Genomic DNA, 13,872 nt, shown 5'->3' with positions numbered 1-13,872 from the left:
TTCTACAGGGGAAACCCTCCTTTAAAGCCATGTCAAAATTGATGAAACTGCCCTTCTCTGCAGAGCTTTGCCCTGGCAAAGGCAAAATATAGCTACTGCTTTTGGAGTACTTTCAGCTGCTTTGCTGGGGTCAGTCAGCTGTGTGGTGCTGCCATTATCAGGACCCTAGTATCCAATCCAGTGAGGTGCTGTGCTCCTGAGACCATCCAGTTCTTTACCTGCTCTTTCATTAAGCCTCTTTCCTATTTGTTCCATGTGGAGACTTGAGTGAATGACTGTCGTAAATCTGTTAGCTCAGCTAACCCAACAGGATTTACAACCCCCTTCATCACTCTCCCTGTGAGTTAACAGAAAGTAGCAGCGAAGTTGCATGAAGGAAAACAAAAGGCTCACAAAGAAAATAGTAAATTAATCACGTCCTCTGAACTGAACTAGGTACCCCCCTCTAACAATAACTGAGTAATAACTGAAAAGAAAACACAGAGCAAGGAATGAAAAGAATGAAGGACACCAGAACAAGGAATTAATGGAACAAAGCAGGAAAGCACAAACAAGGGCAAACTGGAACTCGGAAAAGTTGGGAATTCAAAATAGCACACGGTCTGTGGTCAGCGTAACTTGCTAACAGCATCTGAGCAATTCACAGACTGCTAACTATATATGGCTCAAGAGAACCAGCAGCCAATCAGGCTTCCCTGAGTCAGCACTTCGGCTTCCTCTCTTGTGATCCCCTGCGCCTGCGTGACTCCCACTGAGCTTTCCTCTTGAGATGTCTTCTGAAGACAGGTGAAATCCCAGCCTCCTCCTTCTCAGGATTCATGTCTGGCAGCTGTTCTGAATCCTCAGCTCCAGAGTCTGATCTCCCTGCCAAATCCTGTTGCTGTGCCTCTGAGCCCTCACTAGTGGGCAAATCCTCCCATTCCTGCTCTGACTCTTCTGAGTCAGAAGTCTGAGCCATGACAATGACTTTGGTGGTTTATTTTGTAATACTGAGATTGCTTATTTTGTAATGTATATGCGCGATCAATGCAAGAGGGAAGTCCACCAAGATTACTGTGGAAACCTCAGCAGTGAATAGGGCTACCAGCCCATCACCCCACAGTACTGTTTGTTCCCAGGCCTAACTCTAAAATAACTGATATCCAGGAAGAGGTTTATTTCATAGGTTGTTGTTTTTTTAATGAAAATACCATGCATCAATAATGAATTACATTCATTTATGAAAACAAGGAATATAAGATTTACGACTACATTGCCTATTGATAAAAAGAAAATCTTGGTAGCTTATGCTGCTCCTATTTTGGAAAAAACAGACTAAAAGAAAAACATACATACTTAAGTGGCTATTTCTCTTTGTTATCAAGCTCATCTCTAAGAGGATTTTTAAAAAAAGACTTCTCTTTTAGCTGGGACTAATCCAGAGAGCACCTTGATTCATATATCTCTTGCTATTTCTTCTGCCCTTGACAACAGGCTGCTTTTATATACTTTTAGATTACCACATTTCCCAAGCATCTGCTTATGTTATCTTATTGTCCATCAAGCAGACCCTCAGGATACACCTACACTAGAGTTTTAAGTTGGTTTAATAGTCATATAGTTCTGTGAGAGAATTAGAGGGTTCTTTGGATGGGGGAAGGAATGGAGAAGACTTCACCACTAAAGTGGTATAAAAGCACTATACTTTTGTTGTGTACTGAGGAAAAGATGAGCTCTTTTCCCAGTGATCTAATGAAGTAGTTTTCTTATTTTATCTTTCCACAAGCCTGTATTTAAAACTAAGAAGCCTTTATTTCCTAGAGTCAGCTGATCTCAGATGTTGCTATTTCTCCCAGCTGTTACTGATAGTTGTACTGTGGAGACATTTGCCAGGATATAGGTCTTGGTACATCTGGAGTCATTTTTATAAAGCATATCCAGAAGTTGTATATGGAACCTTAAAAACTTTTCTAATTGGTGCAGGCAGATAAATTTCAGAAGATCACACATTGACACATGGATACAGATGCTCTTTGGATAGGAGGAAAAGATAAATATCACAAAAAGTGAAGAAGGGCATTAGTAATTATCACTGTGACTCTTTTCTACTTGAAAGCAAGTATTATTAAAGAGGAATGCAACATGCCTCCAAGTGGGTGTACCTAGGAACACAGTCGTCATTTATGGAATATGTGCTTAAGTTCCCATGGTGCACATTTTTAAGCATCAAAAAGGGGAAAAAAAACCCAAAGATCATCAATACTTCCACAAAACTTCATCTTATAAGCCAGTCAAAATTATCCTCCTCCACCCAACATTATACATTATACAATAGCCATTATCATCAACAACAATAAAAATGGAAAATTATATACATCTCATTTTTTCCACCCAATATACAAAGATTTTTTTCTTTACCAACATTAAAAACAATTCAACAATACAAAATGTGCTATTTATTTGTACAAATTGTGCTTTCATTGATTAATACATTTACAACGCTGACACTATTGTTTCTAGACACAAGTCCCACAACTGCTGCATAATCTGCACTTATTTCTATGGGGTTTGAACAAGAATGGTGTTAGGTGGTTTGAACCATATACCTAAAGACACACAACTGAATCATTTATATAATATATACTAATCTTCTCTACACAAAGCTGATTGCAACCCGATCTAAACGTGACATTAGTTCCACAGGATCTTTATGCACCTAGGCTCTGATTCAGTGCTAGTCATGTACAAGTAGCAGCTCTGACACAGTCAGCCAGCTCAATGGGCCTCTTGGATGGCATCATACCACAGATCCAGGTCCACATTGCCTGCAGGGAAATCTGCTGCGAGTATGCCTTGCTGGATCAGAGCACTGATGTGTGGCTTCCCCCACCCCCCGCAAGCGGAACACAGCTTTGACCTTACATTGTTCACATTAAATCAACTTGAAGACTCTCAGAAAGTGAGATGAAAATTAGATTTCTTCCGATTACTAAGGGGTGTTGGTGAGGATTTACAAAGCATTTCTTATTAATTTTCAAGAGGTCTGTCCATAGATTATGCCTCAGACTGCATTATTGTACAAGGCTAAAACTAAATCTAGGGAATCTATGTTTGAAGCTTTCAGGATTCATTATTTTTAACCCAAAGAGCAGCTAACTCTGTGCTGAATTCTCTTGACAGTACTGTGAGTTTCACTTTTTCTTTTCCCTTAATGAAACCACATAATCACCAGTAAGACATTAATTCATTACATTTTTACCCCCACCTTTCAGCACATAGAGACCCAAAGCAGCAAAAGCCATTTATAACTTAAATATGGTGGTGATTAACCAGCCCATTTTTAATGGGAGTTTTTGGGAGTTTTTGCTCTCATAGCAATTCTCCATGCTCTGCTCCAGTACAATTCCCATTGAAATGGAGCAGTGTTCATTAAACCCTTTCTTTGGCTTTGACTCTACTAAGTTGTGCTTCAAGAGGTTTTTAAAAATATACCTTAGTAATAAGTCAGTCTTCACAGTTGCTATAGTACTCACAAATAAGATTGTCATGGAGGTGCATATGTATGAGTGTGTACTTTTATTGTCCAAATGGAAAAGCCTGACCACAATTTCTAGAATATAAATTAAGAAAATAGAAAAAGTGAAAATATGTGTAGAATCCAAAGCAGATGGCTTACAATGCAGATACATGTAAGTTATGATGGTCATGTTTTTACTCTGTTACCCACCATCAAAACAAATTGTAAATTAAAAAATGAGCATTAATAAATGAATGGACCTTGTTATCTGTGTAAACCATCCCTTTGGCCAACTACAGACTGGTCATATTTTAATGCTGAAATCTGTACTCAAGCAGTGCATAAATGGGAGAATGCTTACTTTAATGAGTCTTTGTCCCATCCCCCCCACCCCCATAGCTGACATTGCCACAGGCAGATCTTAATCAACTATTTTAAGTAGTTAAGTAGTGGTCTAATGGTAGGCTCTATGCATGTTTACTGTTTTAAAAATATTAATAATGAGAGCCTATGAAAATGGTGATAGATTGTCTTTTATTTATGACAAATAAATGAAACAATATCTTTGGTCCTAATTGCCCATTTTAGGTAAAAAGCTAATTTTTACATCTTTAAAATATGGGTGTGTGTCCCCCCTAAAAAGACTTCTTAAAAAAATCAAGTGCTAGATCAAAAGAAAAAAGGTAAGAAGGAGAAAGTTATTGAGAAATCAAAACAAGAAATATGGGGTTTCAGTAGAAAAATCACGATTGATGGTGATTTAAGATTATTATTAAACCACCCTTTAAAGTGTCACCTTTGGCAGTGGAATTCTATATAGTTCATAACATAGTTCATAACATAGTTCATAACAAGGAGGTGCAAACAGAAAAGACAATTCTTACTTAGCCCCAACTAAAATATTTTCTCACAGAGAAATATAAATCAAAGCAAAGCTAGAGCAATGTTAACAGCTGACATCGAAGAGGTAGGTAGCAGTTTTTGTGTTATTGCTCATAGTGAACCAACTTCTAAATCAAAACATGAAATGCTTGTCAGGAAATGCAGAGTTTTACACTTATAGCTGCTTCACAATTTACCAAATTTGCACAGTCCTCCTTGTAGGAATCAATGTGAGATTCCTAAGCAGATATTAGCATGTGACATTCTACATACAGTATTGATGATGCATCCCCTCATGCAAAACAAGTGGAAGATATCTCATCTACTTGCAAAACTGAGCTACTCATAGGCATCTTGTACAGAGTTGGTATAGCTGGAAGCGTTGTGTCCTGTTGCAAAATGCAACAGGAATCTTACAAATAGGCTAGTCCAATGTGATCATGTATATATGCGTTTTACATTATGGGAATGGGGGAGTGGCCTTTAGTCACCCTCCTGTATTGCACATGGAAGATGATAAAACCTTGCAAAGCTGAATTGCTTGTGAGAATCTTATAGTACTATATTGATATTTAATACCACAGGAAAAAATCCATTTTAAATGGGAACTGTTTAAGCAACCTATTTGGGTGTTAAATCATTGCAAGACTACGAAGGCATTAAATAAAGTCATAGCCACAACTCCTACACTCTCAGTTGCAATTGAAGAGATTTGCAGTTGCCCAATTATGAATTTATGATGTAGTGCATCTGCATTGTACATGCTCTAGCATCTGTGTACGATGCTCCTACATGAACAGCTGATCTCCTTCCACAGAGCCACCAGAACATTATGAGACGTCTGAAGATAGATTCAGCTGACCTCTCTCCTTACCAGGTGGTCTTTTGCCTTATGCTTGTTGGGATATGTGGCTGTCAGAGTCCAACACACATTGGACACAGTCCATGACTGCATTCCATGCTGATGTCACCATCAGAAGATTGTGAAAGGAGAGAAAACCCTTGGGTGAATCAATCCTAAATATGATAGTCATGCTGAAGCCTTTTGGGATGTGGTGTGTGTGTGCATGCAGAGGAAGTATAAAAATTTAACTATAAATAAAATGAGAGTAATTCTTCCAAGGTTACCCTTCCATGTTCCAATGGTGTAGAAATTAGTTCAAGTAGTGCATGAGGGAGCCATGCAGCAAGGGTAACATTGGGAGGGGCTATAAATCCCTTGAAAGTAGAAAAGAGTACAGCATATTGTAAACCTGCTGTTGTGAATAGTGAAGTTTCTCAGACTTGCCTTGAGTTGTTGTTGTTGTTATAGTTTAGGAGAGCAACCACAAGGATGAAAATCTAACAAAACTACAAGGTAGGATGAACATAGTTTCTTCATATATTTGATGGTTTTAAGATCAAATTCACAAACCAATAAAGCAGAGGTACAAGGGTTTAAGGATTGCACCATGTGGGGGCCCATTAATAAGAAAAAAGTTACCACAGAAGAATGATCTGGTTTATATTCCTGTAAAAAGCTCACCATATAAGCTCACCCCTTCCAAGACACTGACTTCACTAAGACGAAATCAATAAAAAACCAAAGTGAAATTAAACTGAAATTTGTTTTGGTATTAGAGACATGAGAAAGACTACATGGACATGAAGCTGAGACTAAGTTGCTATTGCTTTTATTTCTGCTAGGTTTCGAGGAACTGATTAACAACCTTAGCAGAAAAACTGGGCACAACTAGTGTATTTTATTTTATTTAGAAAAAAAGTGTTAAAATCATACTAATTCCCCAAAAAGCTTAGTGGCTTCAGTCCATAAATCATTAAGATATTCTCTGATACTACAGCAGATTTATGGTTGTTGCTCTTCTTTTCCTAAGACAACAGAAAGAGCACTTTCATTCCAATTAAATTCGGGATGAAGTTAGAGAGCTACAATGTGCCTTTATGGTATTAGTGGTCATTTTGCATATTTTAGGCCATACAAGTTATGGTGCTTTCAATATACCTCCCTGAAGGGCAATGATGATTCAAGACAAACTTTACATGTTGATCACTTTCTCCTCTCCATTCAAAGGAAGTTTGCCAGACTCCAGAGCACTCTCTGTCTCGGATTCACATGACATTTTCCCTATATGGGTACATCTGTGGTCAAGTATAAGTATGATCTTCTACCATTGCTGTATATGAACTGGTGGTTTATTGATCATGCACAAGTTAACTCTAATTATAGGTCTGTGTATTTTGGTGTGATACTATCAAAAGCATTTTTCCTTTATTTTAACAGCTTTTGGCATTTCAGCTGAGTTTCTTCCACCCTGTGTCCCTCCCCCCCCAGGAAAATACAGATCAGCAAGTTCTCCTGCAAACTCCACTGGTACATGGGAGATGTGTAAGAGCATTCATTCCTATATGGTTTGTGCAGGAAAATTTCATGAATTCTATTAACCTGTGTACAGCTATACCAGGTCTTCATCCAAAGTTGCAACCCTTGCATTTCCTCACTATTTAAATTCACAAAAATTAATTCAGTGGGTGGAAATGGTGTGTGTGTTTAAAAAGTTCATTTTCCACAACTCTAGAGAAAATAATGGAGCCAGAAAAACAAAGAACCCAAAATGCTATCCATGCCTACAGTGATCATTTTAAAGATTGTCTAGTGAGTACTTTATAAGCACTTCTGAACAATGCCTTAAGTCTGCAGAGTTTTGGCTTCCCAAAAGTAGTGGTCAGTTGGCAGTGAGTGCTGTAGGCAAGTCCTGCTAAATGGACCAAGGCTAATTAGATTCTCTCTCGTCTATTCCATTGTTTTGAGAAACAGCTTGAGTAGAATCTCCACATTTTCCAAATGTCTTGCTCTCCTGGTTTGTACAACAAAATATTCCATGAAGCTTGTATTTAAAGATCTGGACCAATGCGCAGGAACACATTTGTCTGGAATCTTAGTTTGGTCAGTTCTGCTCAGGAGGCTCAGTAAAATGTCTTGACTCCTTTTTCTCTCTCTCTAGTAACTGAGCAGTATCATCCAGGCTTCTTGATATCATAAAAGCTCTTAAAAGTACCAAAAATGCTTTATTACAGATCATAAAAAACATTTCAAATAGCTGCTATTAATTCATCCAGAGGTTCCAATCCTTTGCAGCTTGTTCAGAAAGAAGTGAATGCAGCAATGTTTTCTTGCTTGTTGGATGCTGTCTCTATGTCCCAAATTACATCTTCCACAGAAACAGGTAATAGAAGTCCTAAACAATCTGAGTGAAATCAACACACATATTCAGAAAGAAAAAAAGTGTGTATGGTGGTGTGTTGTGACTGCTCTTTTATTTGCCCATAGTTTGGCACAGCAACCAGCATTCCTGCCTTCTTTTTGGTACCACAGGAAGTCTCTCTTAGTGGTCATGCTGAAGCTTCAATGTATTCACTTTTTGGTGCTGCTACCCTTAGGTATTCTGGGTTTTCAGCCGCAGGAACTTTGGAGATGCCATTAGATTTGATCTCCCTGGGCAAGAAGTCTTGCTGGTAATCAGGATTCTCTAGATTTATTTGGTGGTTGGTTGTCTGGTCCCAGTAGGGGGCACTGTCAAAAACAGTGTTAGCAAAAGGTGACAGGCTTGTGTTGAGATACTCTGGGTTGTCCAGTGCTGTACTGTAGGAATTCTGATGGTTTAAGTCAGTCACAGGCTTTGGACCAATGGAGAGGGACAAGCTGTTGTAGACTGGATTTTGCACAACAGGAGCTGATGGTTCTTTGGTCACCAGCTGGTTCATATATTCTGAAATGTTTTAAGGAAAGGGCAGAAAAAATTTAATGCAGTTGTACACATGACCTGGCATTTTATTTTTAGCCAGGCTGAAAATTAATGTCAAAGAGCTGCACATTCCTCAAGGCTGACAGAGCCACCTGGAGGATAACCAGAGAATTAGTGCTTGCTTACTGCATTTTGTTTTCATTTAGTGTTGCAATTAGTCATATTCATATACAGAACACCATAACCTACAACTACTACTCCAATTGTCCCATTCATTGAGATGGCTTCTCCCCCCGCAAAAAAACACTGCCATGTATATTCATTATTTCACAGTGTCCCCAATACAGCTAAGCCTTGTACCAGATTTAACAAAGACAGTCTCCTGTGCATGGCATCATGATCTAAACAGGCAAGGCAAGGCAAAATTAGCCTTAATTTGAGAAAGTGGAACGTCCTTATGGATAGGTGCAATTCATATGGCAAAAGCAATTAAGGCAGCAAAAAGATGCTCTGGCAGAATCCTGGCTCAACATATAGGACTGAGTGGTCACCTGAAATTAATTTATATGAAATTTTGATTTTATCATTGTTAGCCAATCTGATTTTCTAAAATAAAGGTAGAAACTATTTTTTTTAAAAAAAGAAATGCATAAAACTGAACTACAAGCTCTAGGAATGTTCCCAAAAATCCATTCTCTGAATTCCCCCACCTCCAGGTTTAGCAGGTCCTGGTGATAGAGGAGCACAGATGGATTATGGGAAGGAGAGCTGGTCTTATGGTAGCAAGCATGAGTTGTCCCCTTTGCTAAGCAAGGTCCACCTTGGTTTGCATTTGGGTGAGAGAATCCATGTGAGCACAGTAAGATATTCCTCTTGGGGCCTTAGCTCAGTGGAAGAACATCTACATGCTTGCATGCAGAAGGTCCCAGGTTCACTCTTTGGCATCTCCAGAGACACTCCGGAGATGCTGGGCTGGTGGAGACTCCTGTTTGAAACTTTGGAGAGCTGCTGCCAGTCAGTGTAGACAATTTTGAGCTAGGTGGACCAATGGTCTGACTCAGTATAAGGCAGCTTCCTATGTTCCTATGAATATTTTATTCACCATTCTTTTGGTTTCCTCAGGTACTGCATGGGCTGGAGCTGAGAGCACCCTCTGTAGCCATCTGTCAGAACTGCAGCCTGGGACTAAAAGCCTGTTAAGCTCTGCCCAGCCAGGCTGGCAACTGGATTCCCCAGGAAGGACGATACATTGTTTTCTGTTTGAGCTGGGGCTTTGCTTGACCACAAGGACTCCTTGGCTCTGGTGCATTTCTGTCTGTGACTCTTGGATTAACTTGGTTCTGATTCCTGGCTTGACTCTTCCATCCTGATTTCTGAATCTCCTGTGGTTGCTGCCCATAGCCCTGTTTCAATTTCTAGACTGTGTAGCTATACCTGTGCAGTTTGCTCTTACTGCACCTTTGTGTTCCTTCAAGTCATTCATATATCTTTTTTCCTTCCAGAGAAGCCATGTCACATGAATCATCATGCACATTAAAACAACGGTTTTTCCCAGCATACAACTGTGAGCATGATCACATCAAAAGTCCTTTTAGTAACTTGTGCAGTTCTACTGACGTAACTGGCACATAGTGGGCACTGCTGGATTGTCAGCAACTGCACACCTGCAAAGCACAGAGCCAGCCACCCTTGTGCCTCCACTGCTGCCTTGTGATGCCACTTATGGCAACAGGCTTCCCTTCCTTCATTTGCTGCTTATAAGACTAACATGTGGTTCGCAGATCTATAATGTATCAGTACTAGTAATTTAACAGGCATTCTCATAAGTGGTTCACTTTTCTCAAGTACCTGAAATGGTCTCATTTCCTTTTAGAGGTTGAAATAAGTCTAGTAATTACAAATAAATAAATTAAAAATCTCTTTCATCCTCCGCAATAACTAGCCTAGCTATTGGACTGGAACATAATGTTTTAAGCTGTTGATATTATCTTTTATAACTGTATATTCACTAACTGCCAGTAGAAAGCAAAGAAAACATGGAACTATTTGGGGACTGTTAAAGAGACATTAAAAAGATAAGCAGATTTTGCCAAGTCTCTCAAATATATATACAGCTATTGTCACTTCTATGACTAAATCCACTTGTCAGATGTTTGACTAATAAATTATTGTATTCACTCTCTATGTACTCACCCGGAGCAGGAAGGAAGCTATCATCCAGGCTGTCATCCAGGCATCCCCCAGTTGGGTCCGAACTGTATCGCTGGATAAAGCTGTCTTCTCTCACTGGGTGCCCCTGATGGTAATCAAAGTATGATAAAGAAAGATCAAAAAGGGAAATGTTGGACAGCAAAGGGTTTCCCAAAACACAACGTGGCCTTTCTGATTCCAGTGTCAAATTGTATGGCTTGTGGACTGGGGTTTCTTTTAAGCTCTCACTGATGGCAAGAAGAACCAAAATGCAGTTTTCCAATTACTTTCCATTTTACTGTGTTGCTCCAGTAGCAACCCAGCATTTGATGAAATGAGGGTCACCCATGACAGCTTATGCAAACCATCATATGATCTTTTAAGTTAGCCTCTGATTGCTCCTTAAAAATAAAATAAAATTGACACAAGTACTCCAGTTGCTGCCTGTGCTTCTGAATTGCTAAAACTTACCCCATTTCTATCAATGCAGGTAATAACTGTAGAATTATTGCTGGTAGCACTCTAAAATGAGAGAGAGAAGTTTTGTTACATCAGAGCAAGAATTTCATGATAAAAAATTCCAAAAAAAGAAGAGTGCTGTGGCATGTTCAGAATTCACATTTATTCTGGCATAAGCCCCAGCTCATGAAAGGTTATGCCAGTTTGTTGGTCTAAGACTCTGTTTTTGCTGCAACAGACAAGCATAGCTACCCTTTTGAAATTGGTCAACATGGCAGATTTTTGGAAACACAATTGCTTACCAGAGAACTTAGAAGAGGTGTCCGTGAATTTGATGGACTGCTGAAAAATCCTTGGTGTGGAATGAGGTATTCATCTGCATCTACAATATCCTCCATATCCTCCTCTTCCATGAGAGTACGATAAAGTTTTGATTCTGTTGGACTTGGTAAGTGCATTCTTTCATCTCCCTGTCCAGAGGCAAATCACAACGAAAATGCTCTGTTATGACAGCTAGCCACCATTGAAAATGTCATCCCTGCAAATTCAGCTGTAAATTGTGGATTCAGACTGAGATCAGAAATGGCTGGCTTCTGTACTCTTAGAAGACCTTTGATTCTCCAGATGACTCGGAGGACAGAAGTAGGGAGGTGTGGAACCCAACTGCAATGTTTCACTCGTCTCCCTGAAATTATTTTTGCTTCTCTCAAAGTTTCTTGAAAGTTTCACCTAAGCAGAAACTTCTAGATTTACACTGAAATTTCAGAATAGGCAAAAAATCAGTGGCTGACATATAGTACAGCTTTTACAAAGGCAGAGCAAGAGCCCCATCTTTGCAAGAAGCCAGTCAACTAGTTGTATGCAAGGCATGGCTTGCAGCACACTGTGGTTGGAGGAGGAAGTGATGTCAATTTCTCCCCTCTCTCTCCCAAAGCCCCTTTCTCTGCCAGAATATGTCCCTCAGGGTTGTGTAGCTCTCAGGGACATATTTCTGGCAGAAAAAAAGGCTTTTGTGGGGACAGGAGGAAAGCAACAATTGCCTGTGCTGGGCTGCAAGCCAAGCCTCTTGTGCAGTTAGTTAACTGGCTCCTTGCAAGGACGGAGTTCTTGCTGAACACATTCACAAGTGCTCAAACTCTGTAATAAAAAGTGCACTATCTAGCAGCAAGTGATTCTCACTTAGAGAGGACACCTACTTAGGTAGACATTTACATTTGTGTTTTCAGATTCATAGATTATATTATTATATACTGTAGTTTTAAATTGCTGCTGCCATTTTTTAAAGTCAGAGAAAGTAGTATCTATTATATATTTTGAAAAATTTGCTTGTGCAAAATAAAGACATACTTCCCGATTACCCACAGATACCAAATTTTGCATGAACAATTCTGCCACTTAAATTAACTTAATTTTCACAGAATATATTGGGGAAAAGGTTTTTTTAATTTTTAAGAAGAAATTCTGAATATAATCATTTTTAAATGTTATTGTTTAAGAGATTTTTTGCACTCAATCAGATCAATAATTCCAAAATGACATCATGCCCAAGAGAAGAAGAAAAGCTCTCTCAGATTCAAATGTACTATAATTCAAATTTACCACATATGGTAATTATTCAATAAAATGAACAATGTTTGAAGTTGAAATCCTTCAAATTTCAAACTTCCTTCACTTCTCTTTTGCAAGCACATTACTAATAAATTCTATGACATATACAGGTGGCCCTCAAATAGTGGTTTCATCCATTCATGGGCCACCTCTCTGTATACCAATTTAGTTATTGTGGGGGATAGTTTCAGTTATTTGCCCTTTTCTACCCCCCAACCCACCCCCTGACTAAATTGGTAAACAGTTTAAATAGCCACTCTCCCTGCTTCTTAGCTGGAGTGCAGGGTGATCTAAAGCAGCAGCACAAGAGGTGCAGGCTGTTCACCTACCGATAAGTGGAGAGAGCAACTATTTCAATTTTGCATCTCCCTGCATGTCTCAGCTGATGCATGAGGAAATTTAAGGTTTAAATATTCGCTCTCCTTGCGCAGGCTGCTCCATCCACTTTTGCCACAAAAGTAGAATGTTTAGCTAGGGAACCTAACACAGTTTTTAGCCTACTTTTCAGCCAGCTTATGAGTTAACCCAGCATTCTGTGTGTGTCCCTGTCGGTGTTTCCCCCCCCATCACTTCACAATGCCTGGACCAATATGAACCAAATTGGGTACGGTTGTAGGGACACCTCAATGGCGTGGTGTGTGATGATGTCATCCACCCCAATTCAAGATGGCAGCCACATGAACATCTGAGGCGCAAGCGGACTAATCTGTGGACTGTCTAAGCCATTTGAATCAAATTGGGTACAGTTGCAGTGAGTGACACACAGGGACACCTCAGTGGCATAGCTTGTGATGTTGTCATCCATACTGACTCAAGATGGCAGACGTGTAAACTCTGGATGAGCAAGTGGGCTAACTTGTGAACTACTTAACTGATTTGAACCAAATTTGCTACAGCTGTAGGGACACCTCAACAGCATAGATTGTGACGATGTCATCCAACCCAATTCAAGATAGCAGACACATAAACCTTTGAGGTGCAAGTGCACTAACTTGTGGACAGTAACTGATTTGAACCAAATTTGCTACAGCTGAATGTACACACAGGGATGACCCAATGGTGTAGTTTGTGATGATGTCATCCACCCCGATCCAAGATGGTGGACGTGTGAACTTTTGAGGCACAAGTGCACTAACCTGAGGACTGTCTAACCAATTTGAACCAAATTTGGTACAGTTGTAGTGAGTGACACACAGGGACACCTCAATGGTGTAGTTTGTAATGTCATCCACCCTGATCCAAGATGGCAGATGCATGAACATTTGAGGCACTAAGAGATCCAAATTTAGTCCAGTTGTAGAGACAGTGAAAGGAAAGTAGGCTGATTAGTTCTTACTAGAACCACTTGTTTTGGTTTAGATCAAGCACCTCACTACTGCAGTTTTCACAAATGCTATCCCCGCAATATTAGAGGGCCTCCTCCTGGATTTCATTTCTTGAACTGTCCTAGCAGTGTAATCTATGCAAAATGACTTTGCCCGGCACACACACACA

The 13,872-nt window shown here is 39.6% G+C and overlaps 1 protein-coding gene across 1 annotated transcript in view; it reads right to left on the bottom strand.

Moving 5' to 3' along the window:
• Positions 1–1,153: 1,153 nt before the first annotated feature.
• EGFR (epidermal growth factor receptor) overlaps positions 1,154–13,872 on the bottom strand; it is a 257,934-nt gene continuing 245,215 nt past the window's right edge. Inside the window, exons 25-28 of the mRNA XM_053260617.1 lie at positions 11,073–11,240; positions 10,783–10,833; positions 10,315–10,417; positions 1,154–8,145 (exon numbers count right to left, since the gene is read on the bottom strand). Of these exons, the coding sequence (XP_053116592.1) occupies positions 7,769–8,145; positions 10,315–10,417; positions 10,783–10,833; positions 11,073–11,240 (699 nt within the window). The 3' untranslated portion in view covers positions 1,154–7,768. The remainder of the gene's footprint in view (positions 8,146–10,314; positions 10,418–10,782; positions 10,834–11,072; positions 11,241–13,872) is intronic.

The sequence above is a fragment of the Hemicordylus capensis genome, chromosome 6, assembly GCF_027244095.1.
Source record: "Hemicordylus capensis ecotype Gifberg chromosome 6, rHemCap1.1.pri, whole genome shotgun sequence".
In the NCBI taxonomy this organism is placed as follows: Eukaryota; Metazoa; Chordata; class Lepidosauria; order Squamata; family Cordylidae; genus Hemicordylus; species Hemicordylus capensis.
Note: the sequence above shows the minus strand (reverse complement) of the source record. Positions and strands in the feature narration are given on the sequence as shown.